This window comes from Saccostrea cucullata, unplaced genomic scaffold (genome assembly GCF_032062105.1).
Source record: "Saccostrea cucullata isolate Sc308-1 unplaced genomic scaffold, CSIRO_AGI_Scuc_v1 ctg11962, whole genome shotgun sequence".
In the NCBI taxonomy this organism is placed as follows: Eukaryota; Metazoa; Mollusca; class Bivalvia; order Ostreida; family Ostreidae; genus Saccostrea; species Saccostrea cuccullata.
Genome location: NW_026922213.1, coordinates 1 through 19564, shown reverse-complemented (window position 1 = coordinate 19564; position 19564 = coordinate 1). Strand labels below are relative to the sequence as shown.

Genomic DNA, 19564 nt, shown 5'->3' with positions numbered 1-19564 from the left:
TGGATATGGTTTATATACATCAGGGATGAGAAAAAAAGATTACAGAAGTGACATTACACACCAGATTTTAATAAAGAAGGTATCTTTAAATAGTACGGTATTAAATGAGGGTTTTTCCTCCATACCAAAAAAAGTTACGGCATGTAAGAAGTACAGTACTGTTTCTTAAACACAGATAATAGGGAAGAATCTGGACCGCGAACGACGTCAAACAACATGTATTCTCTGCTGTGTACAATGTAAGGCAATCTTTTGACTGAATTTCGACAGAAATTTGAACCTGCTTAAAAAGCAATTGAAAACCAAACGAAGAGTAGTGAATTTAAATAAGTCCCTTCATAATTCAAAAGTAGTCACTTAAAAAATATTGAATGTTAATATGAAGACGGGAGTGAAGCAGACAAAGAGATCATTTTGTTATAGGAGACGTAATTTACGCTTGCTTTCGCGCGCCGGTGTACACTAACATTCTTTCTTTATTTTGACAAAATTTTCTTATTAGGTTTGATATCATCGTGAAACTTGAAATGTATGATCATAAAATGTTAATTTTTGCTCTGACAAGAAAAGAAATTTAATTAAGCAAAGAAAAACTAAGGTTTTTTCCCTGTATACGACTTTTTGGGAGGAAAATGTTTTGTAAAAAAACCACTTGATTAGTAAAAGCAACATATATCTTTTAAATACCTGTATCCAGTATTTGGTGATATCTTTTGTGCAAACAATATGCTTTTTCTGTTCTGGACATGAAGGACACTGAAAAGTCGTCCCTCTGAGGTCCGATTCGTATATCACCAGACTTCTGTTGTTATCACAGAACCCTTCAGGTTTGCATTTGAAGGTAGTGTGAAATTTCAAATTTCTTTGGAAAGTACTGGAAAGAGTAAACAATTCACCCTCGATTTTTTCTCTTATCTGGAAACATGTCGATATATGCACGTCTCCCTCGCTTACAAACACCTGCAACTGGATCTCCGTCGAGGTCATTCCAAGCAAAATGTTATGATCGTCCTCGAACAGGAAAACAGCTGCAGTCTGGTAAATAAGTGGATGTTCTTTCCGATCTTTAATTTCTTTGACAAGAGCCCAAGGGAATTCCATGCATCTCGCTATAAGGCGCTGGAAAATACCCACTGGAAGAGCATCAAACAGAAAACAGAGAATGGAGGAGGCAGGGTATGCAGAAAACCTGTGAACAGAAAACGGTCTTTTGTTCATACATGGAACATACCATCTTTTGTCATCCAATTTAGCCAGAAGACCAAGCTTCTCTATGTAGGGCATGATTTCATCCTTGTGCTCAAGGTACCCATTGTTGTTCATTTTCCATATCGCAGACAACAGTGTATCACTCAGTTCTCCAGTTTCATTAAATTTGTCCCATTGTGAGGCAAGCTCAAATAAATCCTCTGCTGCATGGTTTTTATCGGTAATGACATTTTTGAATGCATCTGCAAACCATTGAACATCAAGAATTATGATTCCTCTCAGACATTCTTGGTTAAAGTGTAAAATTCCTCTGGTGTCATGGAAAAAGTGCAGCATGGTGTTAATATCGTCGATCGTTTCCAATTTCAGTTCCTGTGGCAATGCTTCATTGAAAGTCAAAAGTGTCTCTTTATTGATTACTTTAAGGTTCTTCTTTTCTTGGAAGAAGTTTTCAAACATAGCCCAGGAATGCGGAAGTTTTTCACCCCAGTGATCAAGATTTCGGACAACATCAACAACTGACAGCTTGATTTTTTCAATGCATTCATTTTCATGGAATCCAACAGCAAACATCCTTTTCCTGTCAATATGCCTTTGCAGAGAAGCATCATTTGTTTCCAAGATCGTCCATATATCACGGAAAAACTTTTCTTTTTCCTGGTAAAAAGAGTTATTCAGTTAAAAAGTCTGAAGATAGCAGACAATAGACTTAGCTGTTCTTGGAAAGCTGTTTTTTTTTAAATTCGATCCTCATTTGTGACTTCTTCCTACACTTAGGGTTCATTTGAAAGGTTGATTAAAAGAAATTTGAATCTTCATTACCTTACATTAGGATACTAACATGTCAGCATGACTAAACATAGCCTTTATGTTATGGAGATTTTTCTTCTCCAACTTGGAAGAACATTTGGATAAATGAATTGTTCATTAAAATTTTGATCACAAACTGTGGCCCCACCATATCCCGGGGGTACATGATTTGATCAAAAATAAATTATAAAACGAATATTCACATAAGGCAATTTTTGACTCTGTAAATTTCTGTAAAAGTGAAAAAGCTTTGCTTCACTTGAGAATGCATAAAATGTCATTTGGACTCTTGGCGATTGAGAATCCATAAAAAATGACGAAAAATTTTTGTCATGCATTATAACGTCATGAATTACGACATTCCCCTTATATTCTTAAGCAAGCAACAAAACAACCAAATTTTAAAGTTCTCTCCGATATTTTCTATAGAACGCAATATCAGATCTTAAATATGTCATAATGATAAAAGGATGGAACTGGTATTTGTTAAGGATTACAACACATGTTGTATAATTTTGGATTAAAGAGTCTGCTCATTTTTTTCTTCTCTGAAAGTACTCAAATATACCAGTTTTTCTTAAAATTTAAAAACATTGAATAATCATAGAGCAAGTTTTCAGGAAATTTTTTTTAATAGGCCTTGATTTGGACTAATTTAAATTCCTTTCACCTGTATTTTAGTATATCTTTACAGTATAGTCTGTGCTAAGTTTGGTTGAAATTAGCCCAGCGATAATTGAAAAGAGTTCTAAAATATTAAAAGACGACAGACAGAGGGCAAATTTGATAAAAAAATTCCTTTGCTTCTGCCGTTTCAAAGAACTAAAAAGCTTTTACAGTGCTATCAAATACCTCCTTTGTCTTTTGTTCAGCATGCGTGCCCACCAGTATAACAGGAGCCTTTTCACTGCTGTATTGATGAATGGACTTGATCCAGAATGTTAGATAGTCTGAATAAAATAAAAATCAATATTTACTCAGTAACTTTATTAATAAGTGTACATGATACACCACCCTGTAAGCCTACATTAAACTTCATGTAATAATCTATATCATGTTTATGGCTGTATTCATCTTCAAAAGATGTGTTTGTGAAACACTATGCGCCTGGCGGCAACAAAGTTCGGAAAAAGCTATTTTTAGCATTAAGGTCACAAGATCATTGACCTTGATGGCATTTGAAAGAGCTTTATAAGTGGAGTATGCGTACCAAATGTTAAATCTCAATCTCTCATGGTTCAAAATCTATAGTGAGGGCTCAAAATAGATACTTTTTAGCATATAGTTCACAGTCAAGGTCAAAAGGTCAATGATCTTGGTATCATTTGAAAGAATCTGAATATTTGGACTATGCATGCTTAATATGAAGTCTCTATCTTTCATGGTTCAAAAGTTATTGAGAAGGTTAGAGTTTGCAGAAAAAAGCTATTTTAAGCATATACTAGTAGGCCACAGTTAAGGTCACAGGGTCATTGATCTTGGTGTCATTTGAAAGACCTTTACAAGTGGAGTATGCATACCAAATATGAAGTCTGTATCTTTCATGGTTCAAAAGTTAAAGTGAAGGTTAAAGTTCAAGACAAACAAACAAACATATAGACAGGCAGACAAACAGGACAAAAACAATATTCGCTCTGGATCTATTGTTCGGGGCGTATAAAAAACATCTTTAACAAGAACTCAATCATACAAGTAATACTATCAATAAATTTTCAATTTCCTGAGGCCTAAATCCTGTTCAGTTGAAATTAATAAAACCTCTGTAATGAGCAACGAATAAAGCCTAATTTTGAATGTAGGCCCTATGACCTTTTCATAGACTTGACTAAATCCATAGACCATAACAATCATCTCAATCAATTTGAACTGTTGTTATACCAGGTATCTTAATAGCAGTTTTCAAGGTCATTGTTTCGACCATAGAGGTTACGAAATTATGCCTTTAAAAGAGAATGCTTGTCAATTAAAAAAATTAAGCAGAAAGAATTTCCATACTTATAATGCAATTGCTTCAGCAGATACTAGACAACTACACATAATAAACTTTAATCATGTAATAAAAACATACCTTTGTGTGTCCATCCTTCGTAAATGGAACCATCCTGGCTACAGACTTCTTTTCCAACCTTTTCAAGTAATTTCTTTTCCATATTAAGCACTAAAATGAAGAATGCCCGGGGACTCAGAAAAATCTGATGTGAGGCATAATATGAACACTGTCCCGCAAAGTCTACCATGGTAATTTTTTTCTCTGGAGCACCCGATACATTTTTGGAAACTCGTATAATTCCTGATATTTCAATTTTCTCAGGAACATTTTGTCTGCTGTCCTCAACTACGTCCTCCTCTTTTTCCAGAAAGGCAGCAGCTTCATTCCCTTTACGTGATTCAGATTCTGTATTCAAGCTCTCATGTGACATTTCTTCATCACTGACTGATTCTTTATCGCTTGTTCTACTGCCTATATCCTCCTGATATACATTCTCTTCAATGTCCAACTTTTTCATGTCACCAGACATTTCTGCAGGTTTGTTCTGAATACTCTTTTGTTGGCTTGATTCATCAATTTTAACTTTAAAACGTTGTTTCTGGCTTGATGAATTAACTGCAAAACCAAAAAAAAAAAAGATTTTTCTTTTGAATCATATTAATCATTATATTAATTTCTATAAGTTACAAACAAGTTTGAACATCACTGGCTTAGTTGATTCAACTCATTTTATGAAATTTTGAACAAGTCAGGCACGAAAGCCTCTCTCTCTTAAAAAATACTCAAGTTTATGATGGAATAATGGTTCAGAAGTTTATATAACATGGTTTCATTTTCAAGGTCATTACTCAGCTCAATTTGAATCTGCTGATATTGGACATCCACAGTTTTTAAGTCACAAAGAGCCATAGCTGCTTTTAAGTCACAAAGAGCCATAGCTGCCTTACCGACGATTCGGCCTACTCATGTATTTTTAAAAAAGGAAATCACCTGTTTCTATTTATAGATACATGTACCTTTTTCAATTCAAAATCAAACTACATGTATGTAATCATTTGTGAACCAGTGTTATATTTTCAAAGTTTTTTGCATGACAGTAATTTTACTTGTCCAATAGTCTTATTCTAAACAAGATTGTTTGAAATTTTTAAAAAATAAAACGGCGAGAAGCTATGACTTTGGGTCATTAAAATAGTTTAAGACTGTTTCCCCAAGATACTTTGAAAGTGTAATGTTGTATTGTATATCTCTTACACTATTTATACATGTATTATAAAATAATAAAAGAAAACATAGGAAAAAATGCACAGAGAGAAAAAAAATAAAATCGTAGTTAAGTAACACGCACTGTGAGACTCGAACTCACGGTCATTAATCCAATCCAATCCAGTCTTCAATCCATCAATCATACCACTATGCCACGAACTCTTGGTAACCAAATGTATAAAATTGAGACAGATTGTTGAATTTTGAAATAATTTTAGTCAAATGCTGTCTGATGTTTTCATACCAATTGTTAGTCCATTATTTAAAAACAGAAATGACGACAGATTTTTCCGTTATCTTCTGATCATGACAAGGAGCACACGATGGGTGTGACCGGTGGGCAGGGGATGCTCACTCCTCCATGGCACCTGATCCCACCTCTGATGTATCGGAGGTCTGTGTATGCTCTGCTCGTTTTGTATTGTTTTATGGACCTTGAGATTGAATACTGTTCGTTATCTCCATATCTTTCTTTATCTTTTCATCTTTTTCTTACATTTGTCACCTTCTGGTCTTTCATCAGGATCACACATACATGCGTAAGCAATCGTTATGCCAATTCTTAACTGTCTTGAATTTTTCTACTGTGTTTTCTAGATTTTTAGACTGTGTTTTGTGTTAAATAGATTCGGGGCATATATTGTTTTGTCCTGTATTGTTTTGGCTGAATGGCATCTGAAAAGTCACTGAAAGCCGCCATAAAGTTTTAATTGAATGTCTCGTTTCTTGTGTTGGTATGCAAACTTCACTTATTAAGTTCTTTAAAATGGCACCAAAGGCAATGAATGTAACCTTGACTGTGACCAATGTGCTAAAAACAGCTTTCTTGAGCTTTGTTGTCACAAACATATTTTTTCAATATAATCCAGACATAGATACTACAGTATTTTTTTCTGCAGCGTTACTGTAAAGTTTGCCAAACAGTTTTAAGTGCTGTTAGTCAAAGTGTTTGTAACACATGCCTTATGCCATGTCTTGATTGTAACACGTTATTTGGAATACTTCATCTGATAAGATTAAAAAAAATCATACCCTTGATTGTTTTTCCAGTTACATCAAATATGTCAGCCTGGACATCAATTCCCCTGGTTGACTTTGAACTCTCCAGAATTTCTTTCAGTTCGATGCCTTTCAGTCTTTCAAGCAAGGTTGACTTCCCACTACCAGCACAGCCAATGATCATCCCAGAGGCGTGGTACATGGTCGTCTCTCCCTTCTTCAGATTGTCCAAGAAATTCCTCACAGAATCATCTCCTCTCATTATAACCTGTACTGGTATGCCGACTACAATGACAAGAATATGTCTCTTTCATTCTGAATTACAACACACAATAAAAGTAAAAATATATCACAGTTCCAATAAAGTGGACAGGAACAAATGTCGCGTAAGCCTATTTACTTCATGTAGTTGAGTAAAGCTTTAACTGTTCTATGCATTTTAATTATTTACTAAATAAATATTGATGAAGCTACGTTTATTAAACAGAAAACTATCAGCTGTACTGCTCACATATTTTTTTAAATCAGTGAAGACCTAAAAAGAATTGCCCATCCTAAAAAAGTATGCATTTTTCATCTTGAAAAAATCGCTGATATTTCCATTTGTAACCTTAACTGTACTGCGAGGATAAACTTTGAAAAAAATACTGAAAGAAACAGCAAAATGTTAGAGACACTTGAAAAACAAATAAAAGAAACATACGCTTGGTATACACTAATTCATGTATTGATTGGTCCATCATCGTTGTATGTGTGAACATGTCTTCTCCAAGTTTTTCTATCAGCTGCTCTGTTTGATTTGGCAATAACCAACAGCAAACTTCTTCCTCAATCTCTTTTCTCAGATAATTTGATGATCTGCAGTATTTTGCAATGCTTTTTTTTTCTGCCCAATCCAGAAACATACTCACAAATGCTCTATCTTTGGCAAATCTAAGAAAGCTGGTGTCTCTAAAGAATTCGCAGGAAAATTCAACATTCACACTATCCTGTTTGAGTATTGGTTTGTGCTTCTTTAGGCTGCTAAGATTGGACGGCTTCTTAATCTTCTTGAATTTAAAAACTTCAGCAACAGCATTATACTTCTCTATCCAGTGTTTTTCTTCTAGATTTATTTTGTATGAAGCACAAAGGAGAAGGCACATCAAAACTGCGTCTCCATCTACAAATAAACAGAAAGTCCATGTATCACATCACTCACTGTAGTTTTTGCTTTTTGGACAAAACAAGAGGCCCATGTGCCACATCACTCACTTGATCACTGTTGCTAGGAAAATTTAGAAATTGGTTCATTATTAAAAAATTTAAATCCAAAAGTAGTCCCATCATGACCAATCATGGACTTGCTATTGTTAATAAGATGATTTTCCTATATATATATATATATATATATATATATATATATATATATATATATATATATATATATATATATATATATATATATATATATATATATATATATATATATATATATATATATGTATATTCATGTTAAACTTTGGTCGGCAAATGTGGCCGCTCCCTACCCCCAGGGGTTATGATTTGAACAAACTTGAATCTACACAACCTGAGGATGCTTTCATATGAATATGATCAATTATGGCTTTGGAATTCTTGAGAAATATATTTTTAAAAAGTTTTCCTATATATTTCTATGAATAAATTTTTTAGGTCATTTTGGCCCTGTCCTACCACCGGGATCACTACCTGAGAATGTTTTCATATAGATAAGATAAATTATAGCTTTGTCATTCTTGATAAGAAGATTTTTAAAGAATTTTCCTATATATATATACATATATATATAAAGCACTAAAAATGACCAACGACACGAACAATAAAAATTGTCAAATTTTCGGGATGCCCTGTCCCTTCCTCAGGACAAAGAAAAAGTTAAAAAGTCATAAGAAGAAAGGAGAAAGAGAAACAAAAACAACTAGCACTACTACTAAACTACTAAACACTAGATATTTACATACTTAATTACATGTTAAGTTGGAAATTTTAAAGAACACTAATAAAGAAAGAAATTCGGACCGCTATGAAATGCGTCCGGTCTATCGGGTATACTCGGGTGAAGTACGATTTACATAATTGAACGAATTAATTATGCTAATTAATTACGACAATCAGTAAATCGTACGTTATTTCATTCCTTCAAAATGGCGTAACTTTACTTAATAAAGAATAATGAAAGAAAAATCATATAATAGGAATATTTAAACATATGAATTGTGATCAATTATAAATTTTGAAATATTTAAGGACTTATTATCGGGAAAAAATAGTTAACAAAGGCGTAAGCAATACTTAGTTATGTGGTTGTTCGAGTTCGAGAGTTGGTGGCACAAATTAACTGTAGAGTTTACACTAAATTGAGAGAATAATTTTGTTTAGTATGATCAGGAATTGGGTCTAATTTACGTTCATTCTGGTGAAGTCATTCAATTTGTTAATACCATTTGGGCGGAATGACTTCAATCTGTGCATCCAGAACGTTTCTTTGCTTTTCCTCTGAGCATCTGTCCATCTTGGATTATGGTCAATCACCACTACTGTCATGTCCTCCCATTTGTGACCCTCAAGGTTGAAATGTTCCCCAACGGGTTCATTGAGTTTTTTTGGTCCTAATGGTCAAATGGTGGTTATTGACTCTCCTACGGAGATCTCCTGTTTCACCAACATACTGTTTGGAGCAAACTTTGCAAGTGATGAGATAAATCCTTCAAAAGAACCTACCAATTCTCCATTCAAACAAACGAATGACAGAGGTCTTTAAGGAACCCCCATTGGCTACATACAGACCCCAAGGAATCTAAAGGACATGGTAGTAAGAACCAGACTGGACAACCCATTACCTAACGGGGGCTTTAAAACTTGCTCTGACAGGAGATGTCTTCTTTGTAAGCACAGCACTGGCACAGACAGTTTTAAAAGCCCTGTTACAGGCCGCAGCTACAAAATACTAGGGAATTTGTCCTGTCATACTGACAACTGCATTTATCTCATCACTTGCAAAGTTTGCTCCAAACAGTATGTTAGTGAAACAGGAGATCTCCGTAGGAGAGTCAATAACCACCGTTCGACCATTAGGACAAAACAAGAGGCCCATGGGCCTTATAGGTCACCTGAGCATTATGCAACAACTTTCGAGAGATTTTATTTGATTCATGTTTTAAGCAAGATGCTATGGCATTCACAATTTTGAAAGAGGCACCATTTGATCATCATAACAATACACTTAACAGTTGCTTATTTTGTTTACTTAATACACATAGGCAGGGTGGAGGAACAAAAAATGCATTTCAAGTAATCAGTAATATTCAGCAATAATCAGTAATGCCCCTATCACACATGAACCCCTGACCATTAGGCCTAGATCCACACATTGCACAATTTTTGAAAAGGCACCCTTGCTTTTCAAAAATATTTGATTAATACCAAGGAGCAGATCTCAAACAATTCATCCAGTTTCAGCATATAAGTACACCCCCCTATGGTGCCCCTGACCCTGGGGCCTTGAAATTAACAATTCTGGAAGATTAGGGTCCTTGCTCATCATAACTACAGAGGCAGTTCATCTGCTTAATACCCAAGAGCAGAGAAGAAAATTTTCAAAGATTTAATGTATTTTCACTATATAATCAATAGAGCCCCACCCTATCACTAGAACCCCTGACCCTAGGGCCATAAAATCAAAATTTTGGAAGAGGTATTCTTGCTCATCATAACTATGTACTTAGTTTATTTAATTCCTAGGAGCAGAAAAGAAATTTTTTCAAAGAATTCATGTATTTCCATTATACAATCAATAGAGCCCCACCCTAGCACTAGAACCCCTGACCCTGGGGCTAAAATTTCACATTTTTGGTAGAGGCACTCTTGCACATCATAACTATGCACTTAGTTAGTTTATTTAATACTCAGGAGCAGAGAAGAAGATTTTCAAAGAATTCATGAATTTTCACTATATAATCTATAGAGCCCCGCCCTAACACTAGAACCCCTGACCCTAGGGCCATAAAATTTACAATTTCGGTAGAGACACTCTTGCTCATCATAACTATGTCACTTAGTTAGTTTATTTAATACCCAGGAGCAGAGAAGAAGATTTTCATAGAAATAATGCATTTTCACTATATACTTATTTAGCCCCACCCTAGCACTAGAACCCCTGACCCCGGGGCCATAAATTTCACAATTTTGGTAGAGGCACTCTTGCACATCATAACTATGCACTAAGTTATTTTATTTAATACTCAGGAGCAGAGAAGAAGATTTTCAAAGAATTCATGAATTTTCACAATATAATCTATAGAGCCCCGCCCTTACACTAGAACCCCTGACCCTGGGGCCATAAAATTCACAATTTTGGTAGAGGCACTCTTGCACATCATAACTATGCACTTAGTTAGTTTATTTAACCATACCCAGGAGCAGAGAAAAAGATTTTCAAAGAAATAATGCATTTTCACTATATACTTATTTAGCCCCACCCTAGCACTAGAACCCCTAACCCCGGGGGCATAAATTTCACAATTTTGGTAGAGGCACTCTTGCACATCATAACTATGCACTTAGTTAGTTTATTTAATACTCAGGAGCAGAGAAGAAGATTTTCAAAGAATTCATGAATTTTCACAATATAATCTATAGAGCCCCGCCCTTACACTAGAACCCCTGACCCTAGGGCCATAAAATTCACAATTTTGGTAGAGGCACCCTTGCTCATCATAACTATGCACTTAGTTATTTTATTTAATACCCAGGAGCAGAGAAGAAGATTTTCAAAGAAATAATGCATTTTCACTATATACGTATTTAGCCCCGCCCTAGCTATAGAACCCCTGACCCTGGGGCCATAAATTTCACAATTTTGGTAGAAGACTCAATGCTGATTACAATCATGCAAACAGTTTAACTGCTTGATATCCAGGAGTAAAGAAGAAGATTTTTAAAGATTGCATTAATTTTAGTGGTTTTTGCCCCACCCCCCAGGCCCCAGGGGGGCAGGGACCATGAAATTCACAATTTTTGTTTCCCTTCACCCATAGATGCTTTGTGCCAAATTTGGTTGAAATTGGTTCAGTGGTTGCAGAGAAGAAGTTGAAAATGTTCAAATGTTAACGGACGACGCACGACGCACGACGCACGACGACGGACGAAAACAGATGGCAATAGGTCACCTGAGTTTACTCAGGTGACCTAAAAACTCAATGAACCCGTTGGGGAACATTTCAACATTGAGGGTCACAAATGGGAGGACATGACAGTAGTGGTGTTTGACCATAACCCAAGATGGACAGATGCTCAGAGGAAAAGCAAAGAAAAGTTCTGGATGCACAGATTGAAGTCATTCCGCCCTAATGGTTTTAACAAGCTGAATGACTTCACCAGAATGAACGTAAATTAGACCCAATTCCTGATCATACTAAACAAAATTATTCTCTCAATTTAGTGTAAACTCTACAGTTAATTTGTGCCACCAACTCTCGAACTCGAACAACCACATAACTAAGTATTGCTTACGCCTTTGTTAATTATTTTTTCCCGATAATAAGTCCTTATATATTTCAAAATTTATAATTGATCACAATTCATTTGTTTAAATATTCCTATTATAAATCGTCACGGCGTAGTGGGCAGCGGACGTGTTTTCGCTGTCCTCGGATCGACTTGACATTTTTTGCTAAAAAAGCGTATATTTTCTTTCTACGACTGTTTGGAAAGAAATATATTGTGTGTATAGTGTAAAGTGTATATAAAGTGTCATTCTTTGTGCATTTACTGCACGTTTGGGATTTAAAATACTCTGAGAGAGCGAATATACCCTGTGTTTACCTGGTGAGTACCTACTCAGGTGTGATATTGACTCGCGAGCAGAATTCTATCTATACTTTGTATGCATGTGTTATAACTAAATACATTCTATATCGAATATTTGAAAAATGGATCAAATGCTGAAACCAGTATACTTGAAGAACAACGAGCTTCTATCTGAAAGCGATGATGAACGAATTACAAATTTTGAGATACTTCAAGCTGTTTCGTCGTGCGTCGGTGATGCGATGAAATGCATCCAATAAGACCGCGAATGTGGCGAATATATCTGACCAATGTCCACAGCAGAAGTAAAATTCTACTGGAAGGTTTCGATTTTAAAAATCAGCACATATCTCCGTACGACACAAATCCGTACTCAGCCGGCCTGGAAGGTCCAAGGGATCAAGCTTTAAAAGTAACAATATGCGGCGTTCCCCTATCCGTGGACGACGAGCGATACACGAGATGTTAACTAAACTAGGGGTTTCTCCGAAAAGCGATCTTAAGTATGAAAAGATCCGTAACCCGACCAACAACAAAATGACCAACGTCCTGAATGGGAACCGGTTCATCTACATCGATCCTCCATCAAAGGGACCACTTCCCCGATTCTCTTATTGCGCGGGCCTAAAATGCAAATTATTTCATAGAGGCCAAAATGTGGACAAACCCGCGGTAACATGTACCAAATGCTGGAAAGCTGGGCACTCAGTGCGCAACTGCACAAACGACCGCAAATGTGCCGCTTGCAAAACACCGGACATGACCTAGGAGATGAGTGTTGTCCCGAGTATGTTACTGGCTACCCAAAAAATGTGGAAACGTTCAGCGGCGAAAAAAAACATCCTATCCAACTTCTATTCCTGTAAATTAGACATCTTTGGTGAATCCTTTACATCTGCAGAACAAGCCTTCCAACTCACCAAGGCCATTCGTGCCGGCAATTTGATCGCTGCAGAAAAAAATCCGGGAAGCTAAAACCGCTCTGGATTGTAAATTCATTGGCAAATCCATTTCCGAGTCACCACAGTGGCGACACGCTGAATCAGTGATGGAGGAAATCGTCGGTGCCAAGGTAGCCCAGTTAAAGGATATGAAGGATCTCCTTACATCTTCAAAACCAAATGTCATCTTTGCTCATTCGGTTTACGACCGCTACTGGGGAACCGGGTTAGACGCGGATAAAACCCTGTGTACAAACCCAGATGCCTGGCCTGGTAAAAATGTGATGGGCAAAATCATCCAGCGAATTGCAGATAAATGCAGACACAGACCACGCGCGGCATCCCAACCAAGGCCCCAGCGCAAAGCCAGGCAGCAAGGAATTGACAGCTACAGCGTCGTGCCAAAAGTATTCGCGGAAAAATGGCGGACGTCGTAAAACGTTCACGCTTCGCGTTTTTTCAAATCGTCCTAAATCATTATGCAATCGCTTTTTTGTATTTTGACATCATCCCCAAAACCGCGTAAGGTCAAAGTTTACCGTGATGTCATGTTTGACGTCTGCTAAAGTTAGACTGCCGAATATTACGGACTGTAAACAAGATGGGTAGAAAATCAAAAGAACTGTCACTAGAGATAAAACAGCTGATTATAGATTTGAAAGAAAACGGACATAAAGTAAGTGAGATCTCAAGAATTATGAAAATTCCCGAATCTACATGTAGATCAATTTTGAAAACGTTTCATCAGCGAAAAAGTGTGGAAAGAGCTCCTCGTTCGGGACGTCCCAGGAAAGTGTCAAAACGTGGTGAAGTAAGATTACTTCGTATGGTTAGGAAGAACAGGGGAAGCGTTTTGAAGGATATAACAACTGATTTTAATGATGGAAATTATTGTGAACCTATTAGTGAACGGACAGTCAAGTGGATTTTACATAATAACAAAATTTACAGAAGAGTAGTGAGAAAACGTATGGTTGTCAAAGAAGTAAATAGAAAGAAACGTTTAGCATGGTGTTTACTCAAACGAAGATGGACTGTTGAACAAAACTGGAAACCTATCATATTTAGTGATGAATCTCAAGTGGTTATAGGGCAAAATAATCGTGTGTATGTCTGGAGATCCGCCCAGGAATCGTACCGTCCGGAGTGCATGTATGCGATTTCAAAACCCAAAGTTTCCGTAATGATATGGGGATGCATCAGCTGGGTATAGTCCAGGGACTTTATGCAAGGTACAAGGTAACATTAATGCCGATAAATATAAAAATATCATTGACAACCACCTGTGGCCTGTTATTGCCCGACATTTCCCTGCAAACAACTACGTTTTTCAAGACGACAATGCGCCGGTACATGAGCCCGTGTTGTAGAGGAATATAAACGTGCAAATAATATCGAGGTATGGTGTGGCCAGTCCAAGAGTCCCGGACATTAATATCATTGAAAACTGTTGGCATAAAATAAAAGACAGATCCAAAATCACGCCGGAGATATTTACTACCCCTGATCAGCTGTTCGATGTTATTTTACACACTTGGCAGAATTTCACCATAGAGTATATTCAAAACCTTTATAAATCCATCCCAAAACGCATCATGGCATGTATTGATCCAAGGGACATTTAACAAAGTACTAAAGGTAAGCGTTTGTTTTGTTTTTGTTGTATTTGGGTGACTTTTATGTTGCAAGCGCGATAACTCTCAAATCACGTCCGCCATTTTTCCGCGAATACTTATAGCAAAGACGCTGTACCTAGGGTAATATGTTTACTGTAAAACTTTCAGAACTCTCTATTTTCTTTTTTTTTCTCTCTCACTTTGTAAAGCAATATTTTTCCTTTTGTCACAATGTCTACCTTAAAATGTCTGTCGTTAAACTGTAGGGGGTTGAATGATTATAATAAAAGATGTATTTTGTATGAGTGGTTAAAAAACGTTGACTGCGACATAGCATTTCTGCAAGAAACTCATTTTGTATCAGAAAAGGAGACGCAGTATAATGCAAGATGGCTAGAGTCTTCTTATCATTGTTTTTCTAATTCCCCCCACAGTAGGGGCTTTACAATATTGTTTGAAAAAGAATTCTCATTTAAGTTTATAAATCAACACAGATCTAATGACGGTCGCATCATATTGTTAAATATTGAACACGATAATAAAAATATAACCCTTATCGATATATATGCACCAAACACTGAAAATTTAAGATCTGTTTTTTTCAGAAAGGTCTTAAATGGATTTCGCAGATATTTAAATGAAGAAAACATAATTTTTGTTGGCGATTCAATTGTGATTCAAACAACAAGAGAGACAAAAGCGCAAAAATATTGCAAAATAAAATTTTAAGTTTTCATTTCTTATCTCTGGTTAAATTTAAATCCCAAAAAAAGGGAAACTTGGTATACGGGCAAAACGTACCTAAAAGTAGAATTGATTACGTATTTTTCACTACAACTTCTCCCAAACCTTTAAATTTCTTTCTACGAAAACCGCCAAATGTTTCTACGTCAAGATTAAGCGATCATCTTGCTCTCGTTTTTAAATGTGAAATTTCTGGAAATACACGCGGAAAAGGTTATTGGAAGTTAAACACATGATCTTAAAAGAATCGGCGTATTGTGATTTAATCAACAATTTTTTCGCTACCTACCCAAAAATTAGAAATAATAGCAATTGAAAAACTAAATGGGAACTAATTAAGTTTAAAATCAAGAAACTTAGTATTGACTACTGTAAAAACAGAAACAAAACTCAAGGGGAAAAAATACAAAAGATCGAAAAAAAAATTTGAGCAAATGGAAAATAAGCACTTTACAGAAATAGATATGATACGAAAAAAAATTTAAAACAACTTTTTTATTAGGAAAACAAGGAAAAGGGAAAAAATTCGATAAGAGAAAGTGGATATATGAGGGGAAAAGAATACAGCATACTTTTTAAGGCTCGAAAATAAACATTAATCACATAACGTTATAAACAGAATCAGAGCAATGAAAAAATCCTTACGACCACGATATACTTAATAATATGTTTATTTTATGAAAACTTGTATTCTCTAAAAAATTACAGTTGAAAGAATAAATAATTACCTACGCGATATTAAAAACAAACTAAGCTTTGATGACGTAAAAGATTTTTTTGACAAATTTCCTACATTAAAAGAATGTTCCGAGGCAGTATTTGAAATGAAAAAAAAAAATCCCCGGGATGAGGTTGGTTGAGTTTTACAAAATGTTTTGGAAACATTTAAAACAATACATGTATGATGCGCTTATTAAATCTTACGAAGAACAAGAATTAACAAATACACAAAAATGTTCCGTTTTGTCTTTAATTCACAAGAAAGGTGATCTTGATAAACCTCAAAATTACCGTCCCATAAGTTTAACAAATTGCGATTACAAAATTAGAGCCTGCTTTTTCCCGGCGTTTAAAAAAATTTATAAATAAATTGATTAACCCGGATCAGTCTGGGTATATAAAAGGACGATATATAGGTAGTAATGCAAGACTTATATTAATTTTTGAATACTGGGAAAGAAACAATGAATCGGGAAACTGTTATTTGCTGACTTTCAGAAAGCTTTTGACTCAGTTGAATGGGAATTTCTGATTCAATCAATGAGGAATTTTAACTTGGTGACAACTTTGTCAGATGGATCAAAGTTTTATAAAAACCCTTACTTTCACATAAAAAATAATGGCTGGATTTCTAGAAATGTCAGGTGAATAGAGGCATCAGGGGGTTTCCTGTTTCAGCTATTTTTTCATTTGTAATGGATATCTTATCTACAAAGGTAAATAAATCAGATAATGTTCAAGGTTTTAAAATATGTAATACGCAAAAGGAAATAAAATGCATACAGCATGCGGATATAGTACTTTTCCGTCAAAGATGAAGACTTTTTAAACATGTAATTAAAATCATTAAGGTTTGGGGTCATTTCCGGCACAAAGCTGAACTTATAAAAAACAGAATGTATTCTATTGGGAGATCTTAAACAAGACAGGGAAAGGGGGAGACATTTTACAGGTGTCAAAATTAACTATAAAACAATAAAATGCCTCGGCATATACATTGGGCATGACGTAGCAGAAAGAAATGAGAAAAACTGGCTATGCAAATTAAGAGAATTTGAAAAAATATTTGACTCTTGGGGAAGCAGAAAATTAACTATTTTTGGAAAATGTCAGATTTTAAATTCTCTATTAATCTCATAAAAGTATACACTGTTTCATATTAGAGAATCAAGAGCAATCTTTCATCAAAAGTCTAAACAAAAAAATTCTCCTTCATTTGGGGGAAATGAAAAATTAAAAACCCAAAAACCCTTTAAAAAGAAGTATAAACGAAGGCGGAATCGGTATCACTGACTTTGATTTTAAATCAAAGCTATTAAAGCCTCATGGGTTACAAAGATTACGAAAGATAAAAGCAGTCTGCCCCTCTCGTAAATGCTGTTTTATACAAAAATAATATAGATTTTGCGTTTTTAACAAATTCAAGTGTTACAAATTACAATGATCTCATATAACCCCCTTTCCCGAGTTTTATAAAGAGGTTGTCTTGGCTTTTAATGAATGTAAGGAGAATACTTTTACAAATCTTGCAAATCAGAATATTTGGCTTAATCAAAACATTTGCTTTAAAGGTAAACCACTATTCTTTCCCAATTGGAAAAGGGGGTTTTTGTTAGTAAAAGACCTCTTTAACGACAATGGTTTCAAAACTGTAAATGAAATTAAAGAAAATTAGCATCCACTAATAATTTCCTTTGCGAATATCTAATGGTAAAGACCGCCTTAAAGAAACACTATTCACGCATAAACATGCAAAATATAAAATTGTAAACACAAACGTTAATCAACAATTCTATTTTGACGGAAAATTTGAAGATATTTCTAATAAAAAATCTTGTTTTTTTTACAACATTTTAATAAAAAAGAAATCGCACAAACCAATCATGGAAAATATCTGGTGTGAAATTCCAAATAGATAAGAGTCATTTCGATACTATATATGAAAATAAATTCGCTCATTATTTGATAAATCTGTATCAGAATATATTTAGTTATAAGCTACTACATAATCTGTTGACTACAAATTATCCGTTAGAAGGGGATAAAAAAAGCAATGATTTCTGTGATTTCTGTGATACACAAGAAAATATCAAACATTTGATTTTCAATGGACTTATAAAGCCAATCTGGAGTAAAATTTCTCAACCAATAAAGATAGATATAACATGGAAAATGATTGTTATAGGTTTATTATTTTCAACAACAAATATATTTTTTTTTTGATAATACATTGTATTCTTGGCGTGCAAGATTTACAAATATAAAAAGAAATGTAAATTGTTAAAGACCAGGTTACATATGAAGGAGTGTGTCGCTTTTTAAAAAGCGCGCTATGCAATTGTATTTTACTTTTAAAAAGACAAAATGTATAAATTAGATTTTAAAAATTTTTGAACTGTTGTCACAAAACTTATAATAATATGTATATTAATTGTATCAATTATATATGTACTAGAGGGTGAGCTGGCCCTCTGCATGACATCCATGGACTGTGAAGATGAACTGTAAAAAGGGAAATCCTGCCGCATATTACAATCAACTATTCTGTTTGTAAAATTTATTTATATTCTACTATAACCTTATATTGGGTTTTATTAACATGATGAATTGTATAATCATGATGTCAAGTTACCAACTATATTTATAATAGAGCTACTGTTTACTAAAAACATACACTTTATTATATAAGTTTATGATTGATATATTTACTTAACAAAATTACTCTTGATTTACCTATTATACATGTATAAATTTTGTTACCATCCAGGGAGCCCCCGGGACCCCAGGTGAGGTATATGATGAGGGCCTTGGGAGGTGATGCCTCAAATATGAAACTATGTATGTATTTGAAATAAAATCTTTTTATATAAAACAAAAAAAAAAATTCCTTTTATATGATTTTTCTTTATTATTCTTTATTAGTAAAGTTACGCCATTTTGAGAGAATAAAAAACGAATTTACTATTGTCGTAATTAATTAGCATAATTAATTCGTTCAATTATGTAAATCCCCTTTTCCCCAGTATACCCGATAGACCGGACGCATTTCATAGCGGGAATTTTTTTTTATTAGTGTTCTTTAAAATTTCCAACTCAACATGTAATTAAGTATGTAAATATCTAGTGTTTAGTAGTTTAGTAGTAGTGCTAGTTGTTTTTGTTTCTCTTTTTTCCCTTTTTTCTTATGACTTTTTAACTTTTTTCCCTTTGTCCTGAGGAAGGGACAGGGCGTCCCAAAATTTGACAATTTTTATTGTTCGTGTCGTTGGTATTTTTGTCTTTTTATAAATTTCCATCCGTGACCTTGTTTTTTGGGAGATCCGACATTTAGGATATACAGTGTTGTTGGTTTTTAGTGCTTTTTATATATATAATATATAGCTATGTAAAATTTTGGTGGTCATTATGGCCCCGCCCTACCCCCGGAGGTCATGATTTGA

The 19564-nt window shown here is 34.8% G+C and overlaps 1 protein-coding gene across 1 annotated transcript; it reads right to left on the bottom strand.

The window, feature by feature from the left end:
* Positions 1–687: 687 nt before the first annotated feature.
* Positions 688–8000, bottom strand: LOC134261404 (uncharacterized; the record flags this gene model as incomplete). The annotated part of the gene is made up of 6 exons (XM_062743852.1): positions 7970–8000; positions 6978–7436; positions 6308–6559; positions 4088–4624; positions 2872–2969; positions 688–1866 (listed from the first exon to the last, which is right to left on the bottom strand). Coding segments are annotated over exons 1-6 (2556 nt in total), but the record flags the coding sequence as incomplete, so codon positions are not given.
* Between the last annotated feature and the right edge of the window lie 11564 nt (positions 8001–19564).